Source organism: Cervus canadensis, chromosome 24, assembly GCF_019320065.1.
Source record: "Cervus canadensis isolate Bull #8, Minnesota chromosome 24, ASM1932006v1, whole genome shotgun sequence".
NCBI lineage: Eukaryota > Metazoa > Chordata > Mammalia > Artiodactyla > Cervidae > Cervus > Cervus canadensis.
The window spans coordinates 11,371,063-11,398,480 of NC_057409.1; the positions used below are offsets into that span (position 1 = coordinate 11,371,063).

The following is a 27,418-nucleotide window of genomic DNA, read 5'->3' on the forward strand; positions in this document are numbered from 1 at the left end:
ACTGATTGGGCCTTCCCTGGGAGTTGTACAGCAGAGTCACACAGGCCCTCTGGTTTCCCTCCGGCTTGGACTGATGCCTTTCTACAGCCCCTCAAGGGTGGAGGCCAGACCAGAACCACTGTATCTCTGGAACCTCCTCTAGAGGTGGGTCAGACAAGTCATGCAGGGGACAAGTGGGACAAGGCTCTTGAATGGTTTTTCTTAATCCCGTTTCTAAGGCAAGGAGGTACCACACGCTTCAGATGGTTCACGGCAAGACCCTCAACAAACACCACAGAAGAGACAACTTTGTTCAAGAGCTCATTCAGGGATGCCGAGTTGCCAAACTGATTCACTTCTCATCAGCTTGGCTCTAAGTGTTTTGAGAGGAAAGAATTATAAATTTCCAGGAAACCTGACCATATTCTGTTGGGTGAGAAAAATCCTTCGGGCAAAGTGTTGGCTTCCTACCCATGGGTGATCTCAAGAAACAAAACAGCGATTATACCATGAACTTTTTATGCTAAGAAAGAAAGATAACAAGATAGATAAGGAAATGCAACTTCAATTCAAGCACCATGAAATTTTGTCAAGCAAAAATAGTCTTTATTCAAATTTAATGGAAACAGGGGTCACTATACTTTGCAAGACGGGGAAAAATAAAATTAAAAAAAATTCTTTTCTTTTCTTTTTTTAATATAAAACAATATAATCACAATACCAGAATATGGAACTCTACAGTTTATTTCCTATGGGTTACTGCAGGTATCAATTTTCCTTGACTGTGCTTGCTATTCACAACTTTGTTAAGTCCAAAAATATGAAACCAAGGTGGTAGGAAACTTAAGACTTAGCACTTTCACTAAATGGCATACATCAAAGGGCATCAATTCAAGGGCAAAATGGTTGAACTCACCATACCTACCTATGACATCATTCCAGCCTTAAAGCCATCCAGGTTCTGAGCTCCCTGTAGGAAAGGCCAGGCCTGAAAGCCAAGGCATTTTGGATATTCTACCGTGGGCTATGAGTAAAAGGGGTTTTCAAAGAGAAGATTGTTTTCAGTCGAGCAGGAAGGCCTGGCCCCAGGAGGCTTTATGGAGAGGAAGCACTTAGATTTAACAATTGTAGACACACCATTAGGGGAGTTAAAAATGTACAGTAGTGACGTATGTTCTACTCCAACCACTTGTGCTACGGCTACCAAACATGTACAAAAAGACGTCTCGGGGAGTTCCAGCTGTGGCCGCGGCCAGTTAGGACCTCGAGTGAGACCTGGATCTAGACCGGGAGGGCGATCTGGACCCAGACCTGGACCGAGACTTGGACCGAGACCGGGTTTTTGAGGCGGACTTTGATCTGGAGCGTGATTCTGACGGAAGGTTTGGTTTCGATTTGGAATTGGACCTCGACCTGGACCGGGTCTCCTGATTGGCGCCGGCATCTTCACCCTCCCCTCGGCCTTCCCTCTGGCCAGACTCGGACTTGGCGCGTTCCCGCTCCTTGGAGCCTGAGCGGGAACGTGACCTGGACTGCGAGCGGTCAGCGTCTTCCTTCTTCTTCTTCTTGCTGCTGCTGCTGCTCCCGCCGCCGCTGCCTGACTTGCTGTCTCGCTTGCCGCTCCGTTTCCGGCTCCTCTCGCTCTTGCTGCGGCTCCGGCTGCGGCTGCGGCTCTCCTCCCGGCTCCTCTTCCTCCCCTTCCTCTTGTCCTTGCTTTTACTGCGGCTCCGGCTGCGGCTGCCCCCCTGGCTGCGGCTGCGGCTCTTGCGCAGGCTCTTCTCCTTGCTTCGGCTCCTGCTCGCGCTGCCCCGGGCCTCCTCCGCGCCCCTCTCCTGACTGCGGCTGCGGCTCTTGCTCTTGTGCCGGCTGGGGCTGCGGCTCTTGGACTTGCCGGCGCGGTCGCTGTTCTGCACCTTCTCCTCCGCCGGGTCTTTGCTCTTGCTGCGGCGCTTGTCGGCGCTGCGGCTGCGGCTGCGGCTCTTGTCCTTGCTGGGGCTGCGGCTCTTCTCCTTCTTGCTGCGGCTGCGACTCTGGCTGCGGCTTCGGCTCTTGCTCCGGGAACGGGAGCCTGACCTGGGGAGACACGGGGACAGGGACGCTGTGTGGGACTTCAAACGTCAGGCCCCGTCAGAGGAGACGGACTACAGCCATCTGTGGAGCTCTGCCCCACAAGGGAAGGCCCGGCTCGCTCTGGCCCAGGACTGCCTTCCGAACCCCCACGACTGCAGTCCTAGAACTAAGAAAACTGGCGTGAGGGGAGGCTGGGAACACAGTGAGCATCAGAGCGGGACGAGGTGCGGGTGGGCCCTGCATGAACCCCAGGACACCCACCTGGACCGGGACCTGCTCTTAGAGTGACTGCTCTTGCTGCTGCCGCTCCGGCTCCTGCTCTTCCGAGAATGTCTGCTCCGAGAGCGGGACCTAGGGGCGCAAATATGTACTTTTAATACTTGCTGACAAAACACCGAGTGAAAAGTCAATTAAGACATCTTTAACACGAATGACCCTGGCGGTTTCCAGACACAAAGTTGAAACCGAACTCTCTCCCACAATCTGGGCCCAGAGATAAGTCACCTGCAAAAACACTCCTCTAATCCTGAATCCCCGTCTCCCCCACACCTGCTGTTTTGCTGGGTTGCTTCCTTACTCCCACCAGAGGCCACTGTGCTTCACCAGCTCCTGGCACCAGAAACCACAGCCGTCCTGGACTTGCCTCCCTCCCTCCCCCTCTTCTGCACTGACTCTCCTCTTAATCTTCTCTACTTAACTACCTCTGCCGCCCCGACCCTGCCCAAGCCACCACCACTCCCTGCTACCACACAGACCCCTAACTGGCCTTCCTGCATACTCTCTGCCTTTCACTTAGTCATGCAATTCACTGAGACCAGAGAGCTGTTTTTAAAATCACAGCTGACTCTTGAAGAACCTGAGTTTGAACCGCATGGGTCTGCTTACATATGGGGTTTTCTTCAACAGGCATGGCCTGCAATACTATTCAGTATACAGGGATAGTCTGCGGTTAGTTGAATCCATGGGTGTGGGAACTCTGCATATGAATGGCTAGCGCCCCAACCCCCACTTGTTCAAGGGTCAACTGTACACTTCAAGTTTAAAAAACCTTTAGTACCAAGACTGTAGGCTATTGTTTCCTACCAAAAGAAACCAGGGTTCCTTGGGGAAAATGACCAGTTCTTTTGCAGGAAAAGCAAAGATGGGACATATAACCGTGACAGAAAGTGACTTTCAAAGATTTTTGGACGCTATTATCTATGAAAGAACTGCCCAAAGTGCTTAATCTGTATCTCAATCACATCCCTCTAGACTTAACTTCCAATTTATGGAAGTTCAGGAAATGAAGTATAAGTTCAACAATACAAAGAAAAACATAAATTCAGAATGTGGGGCAGTAGTCAAAAAAACAGACTAAGAAAAGTACATGTCACGGGGTGGGAGGCGGGATTGATACAGGCAGACGACTTCAGACTGAAGAGACCCAACAACTCCTTGCAACACATGACTGGATGGATCCTGGCCAGGAGAAAACAGGGCTCTAAGGACATCAATGAACAACTGGGGAAATCTGAATACAGCCTGGACATTAGATGACTTTATGGAATCACCATTAATGTCGTTAGGTTAGAAAATGTAAGTGTGGTTAATCTCATTCTTGGAGACACATTATTAAGTAGTTAGGGGTGAAGTGTTAATTTCTACAACTTCTCTTTAAATGGTACAGCAAAATAAATGCATAGGGTGTGTCTACAAACAGAGAAAGGCAAACTTTCAGTACTGTTGAAGCTACAAGGAGGGCACAAATGCTCATGAACTATTCTGTCAACATTTAATGTTTAAAAATGCTGTAATGAAAAATTTGGGTAAATATTTAGCAAAGCGCATTCACACAGAAATCAAACAAAACCAAAAAAGACACCGAAGCCAATTTGAAGGGCTTCCGATGACCAAAGACAGAATAATTTGAGCATAAAAAAATGACTGCAATGCATCAAACACTGAATATACAAAGATCCAAGAATTTATTCAAAATGATGCTAAACAAGCAATTTCATCACCACTTTTGGGTGTTGCTGGGCACATTCAATGTTCTGGAAATTGGTAAATAAATGTATCAACTTTTATTTTCCTTTTCTTATACAAATTTTTTGTTAGGGTGGTAGGAAAAGGGTGCAAGAGGGAAATCATCCCTCACAGAAATAATGCCTTTAAATGCACAAAGAATGAGAAAATTAGAAAGTCATCATGCTACAACTGCTACTGAATGGTGTGAGGCGATGATTATCAGCAGACACTGACACAGTGAGGTGGACTGCTGCAGAACTGCATAAAGGGCAGCTCACGCCGACAAATGTTACCATCATTCAAAGCGACACATCCAGACCCCACACAAGGGATGCAACAGAAGTACAAAGCATCTGCTCAAATCCTGGCCTTACCCTAAGTGACCTCAGGATCGAACCACAACATTATGGGAAACATGCGGGATAAGATAAAGGGATGTGTCTATCACCACCAGAAAAATACAATCTGAAAACTTTCAAACTGTGGAAAATCTTCAAAACAGAACACTGTTTCTTCCACAACTAAATGCATGGAGAATAAGGAGGGTGAAGGAGGAGATAGTTGTGATTTAAAGAACTGAGACACATATCATTTGATTGCAATGCGTAGACCTACTGGGATTCTAATATGAACCAACTACAAATATACACATGTATTTGAGGCAACTGGGGAAAGTTGAATACAGATGTGTTGTTGTGACATGGCTTCATGATTTTATTTAAAAGGTTAGATACCCACTGAAGTATTTATAGATGGAATGACAGGATGTCTACACTTGCCTTCAAACAGTGCAGCGGGATGGAGTGATGAAGCAAGACTGGCAAAATAAAAAGTACTGAAGCTGGATGGGCAATAAGTATAAGGGGGCTGAGGTTCATATTTTCTCTAATGCTTTATATATTTAATATTTTCCATAATGAAAAGTTAATAAACAAAATAACAAAACCTGGAAAGCTTAGATTAATGCCTTCCCACTGCTCTTAACCCTCAACCTGGCCTGTGGCTCAGCAGGAACTGGCTCTTTGCTGTCTCACAGCAAGCTGCTCTCCTCTGCTTTGCCCGTTCCCCCAACAGGGCCTTCAAAACACACTGTCTTCTTTGCTAAAAAGGCATTATCCCCTCTCTTTGCCCATCACGTTCAACACAATCTTTAGGGCTCAGTTTCTATGACATGTCCTCAGGGAAGCCTCTGGCATTGGGCTGTATACTTTTCCTTTAACATATTGAGCACGATGGTAATTATTTGCTCAATGCCCGTCATCTCCACTAGACTGAGTTTCAAGAGAGCATGGACTGTATCTGTCTGGTCCATCTGCATGAGCAGCTGTTGAATAAAACACAGTCTCCGTTCCTGAGTAGCTGGAGTATCTGGGAGAGTAACCAATGGGCCAGTGGTCATGTTGCCCCCAGTAATGGTATAATCTAGGGGACCCAGGAATAAATGCGAAAGGAGGTCACTGATACCTGCCTCAGAGAAAGGACTTTACTTCTATTTGTACTCATGACAAAAGTGTTCAAGAGTTTTACAAATAAACGTTCAGGTCAAAGTTCTGAGTTACTGAACCAGGCAGAACCACAGTGCTGAAGACTCCCACAGGACAATGAAAACGGATTACCTATGTGCTCTTTGGGGCTTCCCAGATGGGTCAACGTTAAAGAATCCACTTGCAATGCAGGAGATTCAAGTTTGACCCCTAGGTTGGGAGGATCCCTTGGAGAAGGAAATGGCAACCCACTCCAGTATTCTTGCCTGGGAAATCCCATGGACAGAGTCGTCTGGTGGGCTACAGTCCATGGGGTCACAAAGAGCAAAGAGTGGGACACGACTTAGCGACTAAACAACACGCGTTCATTAATGAATTTACAGGAAGCTGAAACACCTGAAGACATCAACAGTACCTTGAGTGACTCCGACTCCTGGAGTAGGACCTGCGTCTTCTGGAGCCAGGCTTGTCTTCAACTAATCTGATTTTTCTGCCATTGACTTCTGTTCCATCTAACTTTTCCAAAGCTCTTTTCATATCAGAGTAAGACACAAATTCAATCACCCCTTCGTTTTTGCGTCCCTTGTGGGCATCTGCATAAGTCACTTCTCCTGCCTGACGCATATAATCCTAAGAAAAACAAAATCCCGGAATAGGTTAAGACACATTTTATGAAAATACCTAACACAATCATCACCATCAAAGTTTTCCCTTGCCTTTAGGAAGATATGTCAGGTTTCTCAGAATGAGGTTGACCTTAAGTATTTCCAGCTATACACCAACTATTTACTGAGGTTCTTTAAAGCATCAGACATTAGGTGGGTAGTAGAGATAACAAATATTTAACTGTTCCTTTAAACTGTTTTGTTTGAATATAAAGTTTTGAATTTGCTGAATATAAAACTGAATATAAAATTTTTTAGTTAACTATCATTTCCCAATTTTTTTAGTGGTAGGTTCTCTGATTATAGAAGCTTTAGAAACTCAAGTTACTACATGTAAGTCAAGTCTTTTACATTTCATTATAAATTCTTATTGAAGACATGTATAGTTGTTGATAAATATCTAAGGTAAAATGTAAACAATATCATAATGGATTAGTAAAGACAAAAAGACAACAGAAGAGTGTTGTCCACCCCTGGCTTCTGTAATGACTACTGTAAGGCTCTTTGCTCCTTCTCTTTGAGGACTTAATATAATCTAATTAGTTGGCTGGAGAGAATACAACCAACACGCCAGATGAACACAGGAGATGTGATTAGTGTTTAAAAAGAAAACGAAATCTGGATAAATTTAAAACTTAGGGTCTTGTGGCCAATTTCCCCACGTTTGTTTATACATAATATATACCCCAAAATAACTATCTGTGGAATGAATACATAAATATCCCATAGCAATTCGTTTTGTTATTGCTTTCCTCTCCATATTTTACAAAGTTACCAACACTGAATATATGCTGTTTGATACTATTCCTTTGCTCATGGTGTCACAAAACGTATACATGTCTTAACATAAGCTACATTCTTCATAATTAGTGTGTCCAATACTTCCTAACTGTTGGGACTTTTAGTTTTTACATATAGTCTTTTGCTACTATTCATAATCTAGCAATGAACATCTTCATACAAAAATTTCTTTACTTCAACTGAATTATTTGCAGGAGTGGCGATTTTGGGCAAAAGGCACAAGGCCCATAAATCAATGATTTATCATCCAAACTGGGATACATCTTAAAGAGTAAGGAAAATGTTATTAAGTTATGCCACACCTGGGACTATCCTGGGCAAGCTGAGATACTGACATACTTCCAAGTTGTTAATAACAGCTCCTAACATATTGAATGTTGTTTGATAAGCAGGATTTAATTAACACAGTCCTATATACTGTCACATGAGGAAAATGAAATACAATACTGGAGCCCCTTATACAGAGTGAAGTAAGCCAGAAAGATAAAGAACATTACAGCATACTAACACATATATATGGAATTTAGAAAGATGGTAACGATAACCCTATATGCAAAACGGAAAAAGAGACACAGAAATACAGAACAGACTTTTGAACTCTGTGGGAGAATGTGAGGGTGGGATATTTCAAAAGAACAGCATGTATACTATTTATGGTGAAACAGATCACCAGCCCAGGTGGGATGCATGAGACAAGTGCTCGGGCCTGGTGCACTGGGAAGACCCAGAGGAATCGGGTGGAGAGGGAGGTGGGAGGGGGGATTGGGATGGGGAATACGTGTAAATCTATGGCTGATTCATATCAATGTATGACAAAAAAAAAATAAATAAATAAAAATTAAAAAAAAAAAAAAAAAGAGATATTAAGCAAACTGTTCAAGGTCTCAATATTAAGCGAAGGAGCTGGGATCTGAACCTAACAGCCAGACTTCAGAACGTAAATTCTTAGTACCACCCACTTTGTGGGTGAAACAACCAATGTTCATCTGAACACCACCACTGGGTAGCATGCACTTACACATTTTAAAAAGTGACAGTATTCCTTTCGCTTATTTTATTTTGCATTTTCTTGGTTAATAACTAGCATTTATTATGCCTGGAACCATTCCAATTTTTCATATAAAAATGCATTAGTTTTTTGTCACAACAGACATGAATATTAATCCTACTTTATAGTTCAGGAGTATGAGGCACAAGAGGAAAGTAAGTTGCTCAAGTAAAATAACCGCTAAGTGGCAGAGCTGGGATTCCATCCAGGCAGGTGGGCTCCTGAGTCCTGCTCTGAAGGCTCCCTTGACTTCCTAGGAGATCAGCTCAACTGCTCTCCTCTCCTGAGTTAAGCTGCCAAGCGCATGGAAGCGTAATACCAATTGTGGATGTTGGCTAGGCTCCATTTCAACCCCAAATGTGAAAGTCTTTCTAGTTTTAATTCACAATGTTCAATCCTAATTCTCAGAATACTGGAGTCATTTCTTCGGGGAACACAGTCTTGCTGGCAGACACTCAGTAAGGGCCCGCTGTAATACTAACAACCAACAGTGTGCTAGAAAAAAATACCAGCACGTGTTTTACTCCCAGCTCTTCCGCTAAGACCAGCTGTGAACTAACATTTCCTGCATCTCATCTTTGTCAGCTAAAGGCTGTTGAGAGCAATTAAAAAAAGAAAGAAAGAAAAAAAAAAGATGTGAAAGCACAGTGATAAGATTACCTGAATGTGACGGATTCCTAACTATGTTTTGCTAACCCTAAGAATACTCACTCATTTTGCTAGCGATGACTTGTTTAATAAGAAGTGAGATAGGAAACTCCAATCGTCCTTTACATTTGCCCTCCTAAAACCATTCAGATTAAGACACTACTAAATAAGGTTTTTTTCCCTTTTGAGATTAAAACTTTTTCAGGACAGGGAATCCCCTGGCTGTCCAGTGGTTAAGACTCAGGGCTTTCACTGCTGTGGGCCTAGATTCAATCCTCAGCAGGAATAGGGGAACTAAGATCCCACAAACCCTGCGGCCAAAAAAAATAGTAACAATGAACAAATTCGATGAAAAACAAATAAAACTTAAAAAAGGACATGAGTCAGATAGTTATTTTCACCAGTGAGGCTCTATGTTGGAAGCTGACACAAACTTGCATATTACAACTAATATTGCAGGAAACACTGTTAGTTGTAATTTTTTCTTTTATTAGGGCAAAACTACACTGTGTTCTCTCTGTAACATTCTCCATAGAGAAAACTTCATATAATATAGGTTGTCCCTGGCATGCCGGTCCTGTAACATACAGGATAGTGAGATTCTGACTGTGTTCCTGTGGAAACTTTAATTGGAAAATTTTAAGATACTTTGGGAAAGCTTTTTCGGTGTGCCTGGGCCTGTATAAAATGACCTCTTTCCCAACCTTAACTCCTGCCCAACTGTATCCCAGAAGGTTAACAGGGCCCAAACCTTTAGGTCTTGCCAGCTGCACCGACTTGACAAATTCTCCACAATAAGTCTGTATTCTGTGCGGGTAGGAGGGCCGTATTTATCTCGGCCACTTCTTCTATAACCATATCCACCTTTGGAAGGTTCAAATAGATGAGATTACTTCAGTGGAGGAAAAAGAAAAAACAACACAGCACACATTCCCCTTATTAAATATACCATCTACCCCCACCCCAAAGAGTATATGTATTTTAACTCTATCCCCACCCTTAATTCTAATCTAGATTAAAATAAGCAATCAGCTAACACAAAAATTTAATTTACAAAGTTGTAAGTATATATATTCATTAATACTTATATTTAAAAATAACATGCATAAATTACAAACTATTAACAATTTAGAAATAAGTAACCAAATTACTAAATCGGTTACTGGTGTTACTCACAGTGATTAAAGTTTTTGTGAATATTTTATATGGAAAAAAAAAGTGTTCAGGCACCTATTTCAGTTTAATCTCATCTGTGTCTAACCCTTGGGATCCTCACCACCCAGGTCTAATGGGGAAAGGTTGCGGTCGTCACATGGCTTCCTGTTTTTGGTCGGCCAAGGGCCACAATGGTTCAAAGAGCCACACATGGAAAGGTAACCCAAGGTCAGCAAATGGACAGGCAGTCATCTTAGCCTCAAAGGATTCTTTTAATTAAAACATTGAGGTCTTTGTTAAATCTATGTTAAACAATTGCATTACAGAGAAAAAAAAACAACAACACAAACACACATCATTAAACATATTTATAAAGTATTAAAACAAGAAATTTATGTCATTAATTTAATTAAAATTAAACATTATTAAAGATGTTTATTTGCAATTTTACATTTAAAAAGATACATCATTTATAAAACAAATGGCTTAAATAATCAATACATTTCAATGTAACATTAATTAATCAATTAATTAATTTAAAAATTAACATTTAATAACAGAGGCATGTCACCGATACAAATGCCCTTTAAATGCTTACTGCGTCCAGAACCGTAACTGCCATCTCGTCGTGGGCCGCGGGCATGCTCAACAATTACTCGCTCACCACAAAGGTCTTTGCCATTCAGTTCATAAACAGCATCATCTGCATCTCGCAGATCATCAAACTCCACAAACCCATATCTAGAAAAGAGCAAACAAAACCCTGGTTGGTACCATTCTGACACTCAGTTTCACTAACATTAAGAGAAAGCACTGAGGCTCATGCTTAGCAAAGGTCAGGCAGGTCTGGCAGACTACGGCTCGGCTTTCTCTTCCCTTTAGCTGAAACCATTCAGTTCTGTGTCCATGGGCACTGCAAAAGGGCAGGGAGATTTCTCAAGGTTGACTCCTGTATTTCTAGTCAGAGGCTGGCTAATATACAGATCATTTCTTCTGTTCCCCAAGTAGCTGGTGGCAAATGCAAAGACCTCCACAGGGATGCTTGGTATAAGGTGTTAAAATATGTAATCCTACAAGATTGAATATCTGCTCTTTCAAATCTGTAAAAACTCATCTTTTTAGCTTTAGCCTCAAAGTAGTACCTTAGAGAATAGTTAGACCTACATTCAGGCACTGTGTCTTAACTGTTAGATCATGTTTGGAGTAATAAGCCAAGTTAAAAAAAAAGTACTATAATTCTCCTCAGCGAAAGAAAAAAGCTTTTAAAGTCCCCTTTTCTCTACCTAAACGAGTCACAGGTGAATTGACTACTCTAAATACTACCAATGAAAAAAACTTGGAGCTATTCTCTTCTTCATGATATTACAAATTCATTTCCATGAGCTTTACAGGTAGGCTAAAATTCTCTAAAATCTATATACAACTGTGCAAACTTCTTTTACATAGTACTGCTAGGAATTTCCCAGCAAACAAACAGGTTTGGTGGTTTAACACACATCCAAAAGAAAACAACCCCCTATCCCAATCCTATTAATGCCTGCTGAAGGGAAAAACTTATAAAACCAAAATGCAAAATTTCTAAGATATTTAGAAGCAAGGTCAAACAAACGCCCTATGAACTATATTATCAATAAACTTAAGTTTGGTCTGATGTGGCTCTGAAAAGTCTAGCTTTGTGAGAACTGCCTATACTGAAAAACCAAAACCATCTTAATCATACAAGTTACAATCAACAGCTTTAAACTTTTAATAGAGCTATGTACACAGACACTGACTGGTGTTCCTCTGGGTTTAAACTACTGAAACTAAAAACAAGTTAAAAAACTTGCCAGAAGTTCATCCAGCCCGACCAAATTATTCCACTTCCTTTAGCAGGTAATGCTGTACTCAGCAACATGTTAAGAGAACCCAAACTGAGGAAGTCTTCCTTTACTAGAGAGTCTCTCAAGGTGACAATGTACAGCTAAAAACTTTGTTATGCTGAAATGTCTGTGAGTGGCATTCAAACCTCAAGAGCCACTGAAGCTCAATTTCATTAAAGAAAAGTAACATAGAAACACCCAGTGTTTAATGGGAAATGTTCTGCAATAACAGAATTCAGAAAACACCTGGCTCAACTTACGGATTATTAAGACTTTAAAAACATGGTTTCACACTTCCATAAGCTGGAATTGCCAAGCAGCTTAGTAAGAAAGATTTTGACCATGACTGTCATAGTTGATACAGCAAGTAAAACCTCTCCAAATCAGTAACTTACTATGTTAAAAAGTGCTTTATGATCATAAAAAATCTCTAACAGATAAAATACACTGCAGCTAGCTGCCTTTTCCCAAGTAGAGTGGGTCTTCAGGAAAGCTACACTATCACTCTTAGAGACAAAATTAAAGAGCTAATTAAAAAATTTTTTTCTACTTTGTTTTATTTCTAAATATATAATAAAACATCTCCTTGCCCCCAAAAGTACATTCCTTAATTTAACTGTCAAGACTGGTCACAGGTCTGCTTTGCCAACTTGCCCAGATGCCAAGTACAGAGGGATGAGAGAAAACATCCAACACGGGCATGAAGTGGCCTCCCCTCCCCTCTAAGCGTTCACACTGGCTCAGCACCATTCAATGCCCTTAACTCGTTTGATGTGATGTCAGAAGGACAACGGCTGATTTGTGAGGATTGTATAAAGACATCACAGAACACCTGTTTTCTTCAAAACAATTAGGGTTTACAACCACTTGGGAGTCAGAGAATGCAAAACCCCAAACCCTGCAAGTAACCTGAAACAGAAAGCCAGATGTGTGTTGACAAGTGATGCTCAGATCAGAACTCTGTGGCAGAGCATCGTCCCAGACTCCAGCATCACCCTGCGGACACTAAGAGCTCACCCTGCCCCCTGACAGAAGGTGACAGTCTGCTAAGTGGAGGCACAATTATCTAAAAAAAGATAATAATAATAATGCTCACAGTGATCAACCTTCCTCTGCAGCTGAGGCTGAAGCAAGGCATAGCTTCCCAATAAAACTTTTCTCTGAGGTGTAGGGACCCATTTGTGTTGTCAGAAGAAAATGACCCCTGCAGTTCTTCCCTAATATTTACTACACTTCTAAGAAGTCCCAACGAGCAGATTACTTAGTAGCCACATTTCGGGGATATCTTAGCCACTTACTAAAACAGCTAATTAAGATATAATTTATCCCACAGAAAAATCTTGGCTACTACTCTGTGAAAAGCCACAAAATCTAACTGTAACGTTTTAATGTGAAAGTCCAGTCCAAGGATTAAATCAGGACCTGACTGTCACTCTTCTCTGTCACTTGACTTGCTGGGTGGGCCTGGAAGACTAAGTCAAATATCCTCCTGCACCATAAACCATGCCTGGTATGATTCCTGTTCTGTAAGCAAAGTAAAGATCAGATCAGTGTGGGGTTGCTTCCACCACATCACTGTTCGTGTAGATCTGTTTTACTGAAAGGATGACCTTACTTCATTCAGTAAGTGGAGTGAAGGAGTTCCCCAAATCAGGCAGAAGACTGGATAGCAACAATAAAATGGTACTTAATATTTATTAAGTAACTTCTGTACTAAACAATGTTACTTACTTAATAAACACAGTACCCAAGAACCAGGTGCCATTATCTGTTTTACAGATGAGGAAACTGAGGCACACTGCATTAAACAATGACAACAGCAGATGTCCAGACTGTGGCCTGACCTCAGAACTCCATTAAGACTGGAGCGGCAGGAACTGGCCTGGATTTTAGTCCGGGTTCCACTGCAAACCAATTCTGAAGGCATATCTAAACCATTTTATTTCTCTGAATCCTGGGAGTTACACTCCATCTCTCTCAGGTTTCTCCTAACATCAAAAGTAGGAAAGGTCAGTCCTCCTCTGGCTTAATGATGGGACAGAATTTTAGTTTTATTTAAATAGTTTGTCTCTGAATTAAATTTTTGTGCCTTTAAGAAAGTAAAGCTCTCCCTGGTAACATCAGAGAATCTTTCTAAATAGATCTTAAAATTCCTTTGTGCTTTGCAGCAAAAAAAACATGAAACTGATCTCCTCTCCCCTAAAGTACTCTCCTCATGAATTCTTTGCCAAAAGAGGGATACAAAATACACACACGCATGCATGCACACTATGAGCTGGCATGCGTGTACTTAAGTAGACATACCGCTAAAGTGACCTGTATATAAGCCTTATGGTCATAACCTAGCAGATAAATTTCTTAATTCTAGCTGCAGACATCCTTCCTCTTCTCTATTAAAAACAACCATCTTTCAGTAACTCTAGTATGAGAATGAAGATGAAGGAATTCGGGAGAATAAACCCATGACAAACTATAAAATCCCTCTAAGGCAGGGACTGATAAAAACAAACCAAAAAAACCCCATCCGTATGCCTCCTCTGGCTTGACTCTCAGATGTTACATCTGCCCTCTCTCTACGCTTGTGTAAAAGAACAGAAAGCCTGGCCTATCTATTAAATGCAAATCTTTCCAATTAAAAGAAAAATTCCTTTCTTCAGTGTTCCTCTACAACTGCCTTTCCCCAAACTGTTTTCCTCTAGATTATGTTTAATCCTGACAAATTTGGTCAAAAAATGAAGAAGAGGAATCCCTGTCATTTTCTAAGAAAAGCGGGCACCATGATTCTTACTGAATATTAACAGGTAATTGGGACACCACAAGCAAAAGCCTCTTTGAGTTATGTGGGCTGTTCTAAACCTCAGTCCATTCTTACATTACTGCCAATGCTCGGGTCTTCCCCATTCAACAGCTAACGGATTGCTCAGACTGTCAGAACTCTGAAATGCTAGAGCTGGAATGACATGCTTTTAAACTGAAGTACTCTAAGACTTCAGTTTTTGAAAAGTTAACCAGATTTTCACCTAAGAAAAATGACCACCCAAGGTTGGGATATTGCTGCACATCCCCTGATCCTAATAACCTACACCAGTGGTCCCCAATACCACTGTGTACGTCCTACTGAAGAGGCTGGGGAGTCTGCCTGACCCCTCTAGGGAGGGCTTAGGGCCACCTCTGTCTTCCAGACATCTTCCCTGAACAGGGGTGACTGAGGGGGTGCGCACCACCAGCTGACTGACGGGGAGTGGGGCTGGGGGGCGAGGGAAAGCAAGCCTCCATGCGTGTGCCTGCCCTCACCCGCCAGCGCTGCTTACCACGGGGCACGCCTTGGATGTTCTCTCTATAAGAAAAATTTGCCCCTTTCCACGGCGGATCTCTGCTCACCTTTGTCCTAAAACTGTGCCACATGCTTTTCTTTGTATGTGGACATGACAGTCCTCAGCCAACCATCAGCAGGATGTGAGTTTTGTTTTCCCAATGTGGTGAGCCATTCCCACATTCACTGGCAAGAACCGAACCTCCATGGCTGGTCAGGATTAGGGATGTTGCTGTAGCCAAGGAAAAATTTTCATCTGTTGAAGTTAACCCATGGGGTGGCTTGAACCCTGAAACTAGGGTCAAAAGCAATGTACTTTAAGGGCACAGCCCTTAAATCTACCCTGAAAGAAACGGCATTCAGTGAATAGGAATCAAAACAGCTCTTTCAAAGCACTCAGTGCTGGTCCTGTGCTTCAGCCAGTCTGTGTTCTGAGGTGCAAAAGGGGCACACTGACAGGACTGTAGTAAAAAACAGAAATTCTTGCTCTCTGCATAAAGTGCTGGGAAAACTGCAGAAAGGCACTTCTGCAGCCAACTCTCTAGTGCTCAGGTGAGGCCAACTCAGAAAGCTTGTGAGTGACAATTGTGTTACTATCCCCAGTACCAAAAGTCTGCAAAATTCCAGGGAAGCAGTGGTCAGGACCTCAAAGTAAAACTGACCAATGTCCCATTCACTGCCCTGGGTCAAGGATTATGGTTGCAATTTGACGACCCCAGTAACTGGGGGTTGTATGTAACCCACCACTAGGAGCTGCTACACACAAAGTGGGTTCCTGAGATCCTTTCTATCCTGAGACAGGAAGGAGGCTGCTCTGGGCATTCCGGCCTCCCTCTCTTTAGCCTCCGAGGAGGGAGGGCCATCACGGCCACCCGTGGAAGGTGGATGACTTACCCGTGCTCTCTGAGTGGCAGAGCTGGGGTGCGACTTCAGGGCTCACCAGTACCCAGTCTGGGGCTCTTTTCACGTCGGCACACTGGCAGTTCCCGCACACCAAGAGCTCTCTGCTTAGAGCTAGTGTGGATTCCTGGTCTGCAAACGTTGGCCACATCTCAGTCTGCACTTGATCTTTCCCCACCTTCAAAGAAGAAAACCTACCTCATGATTCCTCTCTTCTCGGTCCCCCGACCGTCAGATTCGCTCCTAACCCCCCTGTCATGGCCTCTGACTGCTCCCCTGGTGACCCACTCGGCACACTGCCCGTGCTACAGTGCGCTCACGCTGCTGGGCTCTCGGGGCGCGCTCTTCCTCTCTGGTAGACAAGGAAGGTCTCACCTCACTTCGCTCTAGAATGTGGCTACTTTTACTTAGTCAACTTGTCTGTTCACATGTAGCAGGGAAAGCCAGCTGCTGTATCATTCTTTTGCTCAGAGGTCTACACTGACTCCTAAAGGTTTTTCTTGATCCGTTCTCTAACTCTGGATTGCCTTGATTACACAAGGTGAAACAGAACCACTGTCTTCTGTAGACTTGAGAATGCTCTTCCATGAGTCCCAGAAACTTGCATTAGCACTTCTATTCAATTTTTTGTTTTACATGATAATGTTTTGGTGACCTTTCAAGCCTTGTTCTTTTTTTTCCTTTTCCACCAGATTTAACAGAACATAATGGAATTAAGTTTTAATCAAGGCAGAATTGACTAGGTCTCACCTATTTCTTTCAGTATTAAAATATAATTGAAACAGTAGAAAAATGTCAAGCCTTGTTCTTTTTCCTTTGTGCTTATCTTCTCATTTGATTATGAGCTCTTTAACAAATGCTAGTATCTAAATAGTGCCTGGCACAAGTAAATACGTCATCTATAATATTTCACTCATTCTTCATATGATATGTGAAGAATGCACTACTATTATTCCCATTTTGCAAAGAGAAAATGAGGCTGGGAGAGGTTAGGCAATTTGTACAGAGTCAAAGAGTTCCTAGGCAGCACAGCTGGACTAGAACCCAGGTCCATCTGACTCCAAAACCCAAGCTCTACCACAAGGTCACACTGCCTTTGTAAAGGCAGGTATTTCTTCTCTCCCACAGTCCTGAGTTTAATTCTTTCAAATTCAACAAATGCTGCTGCTTGGCTTGATAATCTAATCTCAGATAAGCCAGGCTGTATTAACATTTTTTTTTGGATACAGTCGGGTAAATTCTCCAGAGCAAAAAAGAAACTGATGATGGGGCAGGTGAAGAACCTCTAAGCTTGGGGTATGTGACAACCAGGTTACTTTCACTCCTCTTTTGGTTCCCATTAGCCAGTGTCAGCCATCTGGTCCTTCCGAAAACATGTGTGGGTTCAGAACATAACAGACTAGAAGAATAGAGGAAAAATAAGATTATTCTGTGCAGTCCCCATTCTGGAGGCCCCATATTAACCCCTGGAATCGGTCTTTGGTTTTAAGGCTCAGCAAAAATTAGACCAGCATAGAGATGATGGAAAGTTGGGCCTAGAGGTGGTAAATGTGAATGGATATTGACAGTATTATGTACTTAAGGATGCATTTAGTTTTGTAAGGAATGGTGACTGGGACCAAAAAATATAAGCATGAATGGTGTGGGAAAAAAACAGACCAGAAATCAAAGAATATGATAAGGTTTACAGACTTTCAATTAAACAAATGACTATAGCAGCAACTAGAAAAATACTTTGCAGATGAAAGGCATCTATAATTTAACTCCAAACCAGTTTTTTTTTCTTCCAAACCACTATTAACATGACTATTCTAGCCCACCTCTTTCCCTTTGCATATAATAATAATATATTATTATTCCCTATAATAATGTTGACAACTCTGAGCTTTACTGATAATCTCACAGATGAAGAAATGAAAACTTAAAGCAGTTAAATAAAGGCTACCCAATATCTGGGATTCTTTAGACCTAGGTCCTCACCTAAAATCAACACTCCATTGCCATGTTCTCTTGTCTCCACGTCAGTGGAAAGAAGTGCTCCAAAGAGCAAACAGTTTGAGAAATATAAGCTATAGCACAGAAAATCAGCCACATCAAATGTGTTGTGGAAGACTAATGTCTACATGAATATTAGCATCTTATGAGAAATATTAAATGACAAGGAATTTCTGCATCTGATGTGTATGATACTGATAAGTTGTGAACATCCTCTAAGCTACTAGTGGAACCAAACCTATATGTCAATTATTAAAATTTCAACACCAGTCAAGGAATATACAGAAAGATAATAAGTCATTAAGAAGACACCAGCCCATCTCTGAGAGAATATTCACATACTGGAGTGAGAAAAAGAGAACAGAAATAATCATTATTCTAAAAACTAAGTGATAATACAAAATTCCTTCAGAAAGCAGGAGGAAGAGGGGAATCTATAACCAAATTCAAATCTAGTTTTACTGTGCAACCAGTCTACGAGCTTATTTACCATTTTTTTCCAACTATCCAAAACTATTTCAAAAATGAACTAAGAAAATTCACTTTCACTATGCAGTTACCATATTCCTACCCTATAAAATGGGACTAACGCTAGAAAGCAACATACTTGTAAATAGTTTGTGGATCAATCTATCACAACCATAAACCGTGTCATAATGACATGTATCACTGCGACCTTTAAAGTCAACAGGGCTCCTTTCTTTAAAGGAGGGTAAACAATTACATCTGCATGCATTTCAATTTCCTGACACTTATCAACATTAAGGGTAAATGAAATTAAGAAGTCTCAAAAGAGGTCAACTATTCTCTGATGGGGCTTCCCTAATAACTGAGTTGGTAAAGATCTGCCTGTAATGCAGGAGACGCTAGTTCGATTCCTGGGTTGGGAAGATCCACTGGAGAAGGGATAGGCTACCCACTCCAGTGTTCGTGGGCCTCCCTTGTGGCTCAGCTGGTAAAGAGTCCGCCTGCCATGCGGGAGACCTGGGTTCGACCCCTGGGTTGGGAAGATCCCCTGGAGAAGGGAAAGGCTACCACTCCAGTATTCTAGCCTGGAGAATTCCATGAACTGTATAGTTCACGGGGTCACAAAGAGTCAGACACGACTGAGAGACTAACTTTATTCTCTGATGACACACTTGAAGTTCATGAAGACTCAATCACAAATTAAAAACAATTAAAAAAACTCAAAGAGATGAAAAGTCATACTGCTGATTTAGAAAACTCTTGGAATGGAAGATAGAATCACTGTTACTTGCAGTTAATGAAACAAAGGTGTACACTCAGCAGACAACACTATCTGGATCCACACCAAAGCTACAAACAAAACCAGTTTGTACTTACCTCTAAACGACACTACAAGCAGGGTGACAGACGTTAAAGCCTCTGAGGTTATGCCTCTTGGGACCATCTTGGCTCTTTCCACGTCCCTCATAACCGCCTCACAGTCTCTGTTTGTTTTGGGTTAAAGATGCCATTCCCCATGCTACCTTAGGGATGCCTTTCACGTGAAAATTATTTAATTCACTTAATATTTTAATGTATGTTTCACATTCCTTAAACATTAATGGATCAACAGCTTCGTTTCATCCACAAGAAGCAACTTTTCTCAAAGTCAGTTCTTCTGGTCTGTGGTTCCTGACCCCCTTGCCCAAGCCTCCTGCTCACCTCTTTCCCTCCAGTCCTCCCACCCACCTCTAGGTCTTGGAGGCCAGTGTTCATGAAGGCCTGCTTCTGGCATCCAGGCACAAGACATGGTTGGGGACCCTGGCGGAGGGCCCTGAGTGCTTCTTCAGGAATGCAGAGGTGCTATTTTAGGACCTCCAGACTTTCATCTCAACATACAGCAAAAGTCATATGGGGCATTTCCTCAAAACACAGGCATGCAAATCCAGGGCACAATCTACCCCTCACCTCCAGGATACTCCAAGACCAGACAGCCCTAGCAATGACAACACAACAGAGACTGTTTACTCCTTTTACCTGCACAAAATCCTACCCTGGTTCTCAGCCATCACAAAGCTGACACCACCCTTAAGCTCTTCAAACAGCAGCCTGAGGAGAATCAGGAGCAGTCTCTGCCCGGGGCCAATGTCATTAAAACAAATCAAAGCACCAATCTCACTTTGGGCAGTAACATGTCAGTCTGCTGGAAGCCTGTGCAGAGACTAAGGGCTTCTGGGGGTGGAACCTGAACTGCCTTCTCACCCCTGGAGGCAAGGCCCCAAAGGACAGGACTGAACTGTCTGGAAAGAAACCACATGAGGGCAGCTTTGACCTATACCACCCATGCTGTACCTGGTATGTGCGTAAAGAAGATCTTCAGTTTCTAGAGTTGTCAGTAACTCATTTTGTGACCTTGGACCAGCCACTCTCAATTCCTGTGCCTCAGTTTCCCTATCAGTACAAACTAGAGATAACGCTTGTTTATTTTAAAATTTCAGTGTTAACTTACAAATTCATAAATACTATCCCCAAGAGTATTCTCTCAGATGCTTTGAGCATCTTTCTTTTGAGGAACTCAAGATACAATCTTGTTTAGACTACTTGGAAGAATCAAAAAATCCCGGGAACCCAACCACATTTTATCTAGTCTATATCCTGTGCCTACCTTTTAAGAAGGGAAGAACATTTCACGTGGCCCTTTTATTCATTTGATACCTCAATCAGGAAAGGAGGAGCAAGCTATCAAAGTGAGAATAAAGATTTAAGATGACTTGGACAGATTACTATAGACGATGTTTATTCTTTTCACAAACTGACTGGGAAACCAGGAACATGAAGTGGAAGTCTCAAGCCAGGGCAGTTTAAGGTGGTAGGTAACATTCGGTCAAATCACAGCATGGTATGATTTCTTGGCACTGACTCTTTACAACGACAGAAATTTAAAAAGTACCCATGGCTTAAGGGGAAAAAAAAGACAACATACTTAGTATATATTTTTTTGGAGGTATGTTGACTTCAGCAAGACGTCAGTACAAAAACAACTTGGTCACATTTGTAATTTCTTATTCGTTTAAGAAAAGCTCTTGGTAAGACACCTGAAACCATCTCACCTGTTAAACTAACAAAGACTAAACAACACAACTGCTCAGTGCTGATGAGCTGCCAGGACGGGGGAGCTCACGTGCTGCAGGCACAAGCGTCACTGGTGCAGCTTTGCTGGACACTTATTTGGCTATACCCCTGGGGAGCTTTCAGTGTTCACTCCTGCCGTGACATGCATTTTACTTCACAGAACCTGTTCTAAGGAATGATTAAAAATGTAAACAAAGTTTTATGCACATGACATCCATCACAAGGTTATACACAACAGCAGGAATTTAGAGACAACCTAGGAAGAATGCTTGGGTAAAGCATGATTCAGCCATACAATGGATTTTATGTAGCCACTAAATGAAGTTTATGAGAAAAACTTTAATGTAACAGAAAAAAATATGTGAGAAAAATTAAGCAGACAAAGAGGGACATAAAATTGCACATAAAACCTTGTCTATGTTAAAAGGATTCTTAATGATAACTTCTACTTTGTGCTTTTGGTATTGTCTAAACTATCTACAACGAACCTGTATTTATTTTCTAGTCAGTCAAAAAGTTACTTTTCTTTAAAAGTTCTTCAATCTGTTATGCTTGGTAAGCTAAATGGATAAGGCTTAAAGGCTGCAAGATAACTTCCTAACACATATATTTGGATATTCTAATTTAAAAAGTCATAATATTAAAACATTATGGTAAAGAGTAAGTTCAGGAAAAGGAACTCTTAAATACGGCAAGTGAAAATATAAATAATATGGAAACCAAAAGGCAGCCAAAGTTCAAAATGCATGTAATCAGCTCTTCACATCTGTGGCTGATAGAACCTGTGGGTGTGGGGAGCGGACTACCGGACCTAGGCATCCACAGACTTGGGTATCTGCAGCGGGTCCCAGAACCAATCCTGTGAGTATACTGAGGGACAATGGTATACACTCTGTCTCCAAAGTCCATTTTCAGGAATCTGCCCTAAGATTTACATAAAGGATATTTGCCGTATTTATACGGCAGATATTTATATATGTACAAAATAGTGGAAGACCAAAGACAATCACCTTGTCGTACAACTTGGTTTTGCTTATGTACATTATATTAAACAGTATTTACATTCGGGAGTACTATGTACCGCTTAAGAACTAGGTTGCAGGAGATCACTCAATGACAAAGCAGAGGATCAGACTGTTAGGTAGCAGCAGGTTACGAAACAGAACATGACAGTATGAATCCAAGTTTGTGAAAAAGGGAGGTGAGGAGGCTGAAGAAGTGCATGCAAGAAAAGGCAAAGTCTAAGTGGAGACAGTGTCACTTTTAATTTTTTGTCCTCTGTATTTTAAAAATTGTACAATATGAAAAAATTTTAACCAGAAATAAAACAGTATTTTGAAATGTCATACAAATTAAGTATGGGCTTTTTTTTCTGGGGGTGGGGGTGGGGGTGGGGCATGCCTCACAGCTTGCAGGATCTTAGTTCCCTGACCAGGGACTGAACCCAGGCCCTCAGCAGTGAAAGCGCTGAGTCCTAACCACTGGACTGCCAGGGAATTCCCAAGAATGGGTTTTAAATAACAAACTAACATTTCAATTAGCCAGAAACCAGTAACTCTGAATAGCAATTATATTTTCCTTATTGTCTCTTTAAAAAACAAGAAGAAAAACAAGCTCTCATCAAGGATTCAGTCAAAAAAGAACATCCCTGTGTAGGTTCTGGGGTTGGCAGAGATTCCATCCCAGTATCTCAGGATACCAACAATGCCCTACAGTTCGTCCTCAGGGACGAACAGAAAAACGATGCAACTCACTGAAAGCCTTAATACATTTAAAAAATTAACTAAGGTATCTTCTACTTGAAGGAATTTTAAGCAAAGGGTGAAAACAAAAAACTTCTTGGTAATACTTAAGATATCATGAAAATCCAATTACACCTCTGTAAATTCTGGCTGTTCAGTTTCACTGTATTATGAAACACAGATTCTGAAATTTATAGCAAAGTTTCCCTGGAGAGTTTTAATTCACACATTTAACCAACTAAAAAAAATCAACCCCCCCCAACTCCTCAATGGTTTGGGGGTTTACATGTCCAGCTGCTAGGCAAATAAAATAATCCTAGAATATGATCTGTCTCATTCACCAACTAAAATATGGAAAAATTAAAATAGAAAGATCTATGAGCAAGACTACAATATTGTGTGGCAAAATACTGTATTAAAAAACCATCTACATTTTACATGAAAAAAATAAAAGTGACTAACAAAAAAGAAAGTTCACAGAATCCACAAATAATCAAAGACAGCAAAAGTTACCACAGAGCTGGAAGGCTATAACAGGTGCTAATATTGTTGCTTCCTTGACCCCTGGTCCCCCAGTGCTCCTGCTGGAGTCAGTGTGGCACATACAGATGAAGGAGACCAGAGGGGATCTGGAGAGGCCTATATGGTCGTGGGAGATTTACAGCACGTGTTCGTGGTCCCAAACTGAACCATCTTTCCAGGAGTTCTCTAAAACAAAGGCAATCTAGATTAGGGTTACCTGGTACAATAAAAGCTGGCAATGCACTCCTGTATACATCTGCCTTCTCCTGATCCCAAGAGGGTCCATAAAATGTTCTCCTGGATACTAAATCTCCTCTGGAGAGTTCATCTGTTTCCTTGTTTGGTCAACCTTTCTATTTATACCATTGTGTTATGCCTATTTAATTCTGAACTTTACACACAGTCCTTCAGCTCAACTTATCTACTGTCTACTGATAAATCTCACTTCTACAAGTTTCTAACTTTTCAGCAATCTTCAAAGCCCTAACCATCCAAATTCTGCTTTTCAGTTTCAGAGATACTAATAGTCACAATCCAGATGTGTTAAAAATGATTCTTAAGGCGCTCTATTATGCTTCCTAGTTTTCAGGACTATAAATTTACACATGTTCCTAAATTATGCCATCCTTTTAAACTCCTCTGCACTACTGCCATCTAATCTAGTCAATTTGTGTTTCAGTCTATCTACTTTGTTCAGAACTCATTTTCTCTGCAATGATTCCTGAATGCTGCCAGGAGGTGCACCAGTTTGGTGTCTGTCACACCTGCCTTCAAATCCCTAAAAGGACTTCCCATTCCTCATTCCTTTGACTTTCAACCACAGATTTCATGCATACCATGGTTTAGCTGCACAACTGCAAAAATGAATAGTTCCCCTTAGAAACCCATGTATATATGGTCCTGGAAGGAGCAGTAGTTCTTCCTCTTATATCACCATTTCTCAGGTTGCTCAATTATTCCCTCCAGAGCACATGCTTTTGAATGTTTAGTGTAAAACATTATAGTTGTTTCTGATTTATGTTGTTAAACTTCTAGATCATTTGTGAGACTCATCCAATACTTAACTGTATTTCAATATTCTTCCTCATTTAACCATCACCAGTTAGGACATACACTATTCCCAGACACTTCACTTCAAGACCCCGTCAATCCATACTTCAAAGCCTATTTCAAACAAACCACTCCAAGTTTCACTTTCTGAGTTTAAACAGACCAAGCATTTCTTAATTCAAATGCAGGCACTTAATTTACTCAAGAGTAGAACTGTTTTTCTGCCTCCTCTCTTCATTTAGCACATCAACAGCCATCTTGGTGGTTATCAACATATTTCATTAATTTGTTTCCATTAATTATTTTCCCATTAGTTTCAACATCATTTCTTGCTATCACTTGAGTAAACTTAGAGAAAAGATCTCACCAAATATGGTTTCATGTTACTAAACACTTAACAAGCTGTCTCCTTATGATCATGGTCAGACCCCTTTGATTATAGACACCATTTACAGCTACAAGCCAAATGCTTTACAATTCTTATCTCTACTCTTCCTTTTCCTGGTGGATGAGGAAACTCAGAATCAGAGAAGTAACTTGCTCATAGAAAGTAAGTGGTTTAGATAGGATTTGATCCAGGCCTGTCTGCTTTCAAACCCCATGCTTTCCCCAAAATTTAATTAGTCTGTCAACTTGGCTGGGCTCCGAAGAAAACTGGGGGTTTGAACTTAATCATTCAGACACATATTTATCACAGTAACAACCCCCTGCCCAATTTAAGAGTTGAAAGCTCTAATGTACAAAATGAAGAATGTCCTAAGCCTTCTACTTGGAAAGAAATTAGCATTCATAATGAACACTTGATGGAGGACATTTCCGTTAATAAGAAGGTGATTCTTCCTAACAATCAATTTGAAATGACTTTTTAAACCCAGCCAACAGTTTGAGTACATTCTAGCTTCCGATTTTTCCCCAATATTCAATGAAAACTTCATAAACCTCTCAAGTGTTAGCTGCTAGTATTACTTTGGGGAATAAACTCTAGTCATGTCAGACCTGTTGCAGAGTAGGTCTTAAAAAGGAGGGGTGGGGAGCCAACAGTTCTTCTAATATCCAAGGTTTAGTACCCTAAAATATTTCCCCTACTCCTTTTTTTAATATCCGTGTCTTTGAAGTCCTGACATTTCCTGGTTCTCAGTTTTCCCTGTTGAATATCTTCTCCAGTCCTGACTCATCTGTTATCCCTGAAACTTGTAGCTCCTGTGGGCCCTGTTCTACCATGGTAGATCAGGAATACAAGTAACAGACCATAGCCGGGTAGGAAGTCTGCAATTTTCTAACTATAGGTCTCCGTCTACATCAACGAGTTGACAACTCATGGTGGCCACTATTCTCCAACAAATTGGACAACCTCAGAGCAATTTCCTGGCAAGCCGAGGAACGGAAACCCCAGCATGGAAACCGTACGCAGTCTTAAAAGATAGCTGGCTAAGACTTTTAATTTACCCTTGTAGAGGGAACGGTGAAGGCTTTCAGAACCGCAAGCCGATACTTTTGAAACCGTCCCTAGACTATTCAAACCAGTCTCCCGCCCAAAAAAAGAATAGCACATGGCAAGTCTAAAAAAAAAGAAGTGTGGGGGGGGTCCCTTCAGAGCTCCCGTCCCTGGGAGAGATGCGCTGTGACCATCTGACCCAGTAAACTGGGGAAGAGGTGAAAAGGAAGCAGGAAATCTGTTTCCAGCAACCCTCAGAGCGGGAAAGGTCGGTCTCTGCTGGAGACGAACCAGGTCCCGAGAGGGAAAAACCCAGGCCGCCCTGGAGCTGTGTGCTCTCCCGCCCGCAGCCCAATCCCACTCGGGTTTTCCTTCCCCCCTGTCCCACTCAGCGGCTCACCATCGCTCCCATTATCCCTCCGCCACCCCCACCCGCGCAGGCGCAGTGGGAACTGGGGCCTACCCGCGCCCCCGAGGCGCCGCTACTATGGCGGAGCCGGAGATGGCCAGTAGCAGCTCCTAGTGGGGCAGGCGTCCGTCTCCCGTCCCCGCGGCCTCCCGCCACCGCCGGGGCCCCGTCCCCACACAGCAGGCCCCTCTTCAGTCCTCCTCACCCGTTCTTCAGATCCACCTCCAGGATCTTCCCATAGCCCTTAAAGAAGCGCTCCACATCGCGCTCCCGGGCCTGGTAGCTCAGGCGGCCGATGTACACCCGTGGCATCCCGGCAACGGCGGCGGCTACTTGGCCCGGCCCCAGCCCCCCTTAGGCGGCGGCCGGCGAAGCGAGAGCGCGGCGACGGCGGCGGCGGCGGCAACGGGCGGGCGGCGGGACGGACGTAGCCGAACCCGGTGACGTACGCGAGCACGTAGCTCGCGAGCACGCGCCTCCCGCCTCCCCGCAGGCGGAGGGTAACGGGAGGGAGAGAGCGCGTTCGCTTCCCGCCCGGCCAGGGACGGGGGCGGGGCCTGCCCGGGGGCGCGCCGGCGCGGGGCGGGGCCAGGTGATCGACAGGAGGTGCGGGCGGGTGCGTGGGCCGTCAATCCCCAGTTCTCTCGCGAGCTTGGCGCGCAGCGTACCCCGCTGGCTTCGCCACTTCCCCCGGAAGCGTCCATGCCTCCCTCCACAGTCCTGCCAGCATTTCTGCTTTTGTCCTTTGCACCGGGAGTGGCTTCGACTTTTCGAGCAGGAGATTTGGAATTAAACCTGGCTTCTAATCATCTAAATATCCGTGACCATGGGCTCATTACGCGCCTCCTCGTTGAGCCCCGTTTGTTTTCTAAAGGGGATAGTAACTGCAACCCTCCAGAGTTGTTCTGAGAAGGATAGGGCATCTCAGCACATCATAAGTGCCCAATAAAGTAACAGCAGTATTATTTTAAAAATAGGACTTTTTTTAATGAAAGCAACGTGGAAAGTGAAGAAGGTTGGAACTATGGAGCTAGATTAGGCGTGACATTGGCTACATTACTGGACCAACTTAATCGATTTTCTAACTTGTAAAATTAGAATAATTTATCCCATCTCAGTGGACTACCAGGGTGTATGTGAAAAGTGTATGTGAAAGAGCTTAGAACAGTATCTGGAACGTGGTAGAAGCTCGATAAACATTGGGTCCCTTTTCACTAATCCAATTTACCTAGAACCACAAAGAAGTTTTGTTTCT

At 42.5% G+C, this 27,418-nt stretch overlaps 1 protein-coding gene across 2 annotated transcripts; it reads right to left on the reverse strand.

Annotated features, from left to right (window-relative positions):
• Positions 1-563: 563 nt before the first annotated feature.
• Positions 564-26,707, reverse strand: SRSF4 (serine and arginine rich splicing factor 4). Of its 2 annotated transcripts, none has more exons than XM_043444702.1 (6): positions 26,369-26,707; positions 10,456-10,598; positions 9,454-9,566; positions 5,956-6,170; positions 2,311-2,400; positions 564-2,052 (listed from the first exon to the last, which is right to left on the reverse strand). In XM_043444702.1, the coding sequence occupies exons 1-6, from the start codon at positions 26,473-26,475 to the stop codon at positions 1,236-1,238; spliced, it is 1,485 nt and encodes a 494-aa protein (XP_043300637.1). In that variant the 5' UTR covers positions 26,476-26,707; the 3' UTR covers positions 564-1,235. The 2 variants fall into 2 exon arrangements, with proteins under 2 accessions (XP_043300637.1, XP_043300638.1); XM_043444703.1 differs by lacking the exon at positions 26,369-26,707 and adding an exon at positions 9,979-10,126 and having other exon boundaries at positions 10,456-10,597.
• Positions 26,708-27,418: the final 711 nt, after the last annotated feature.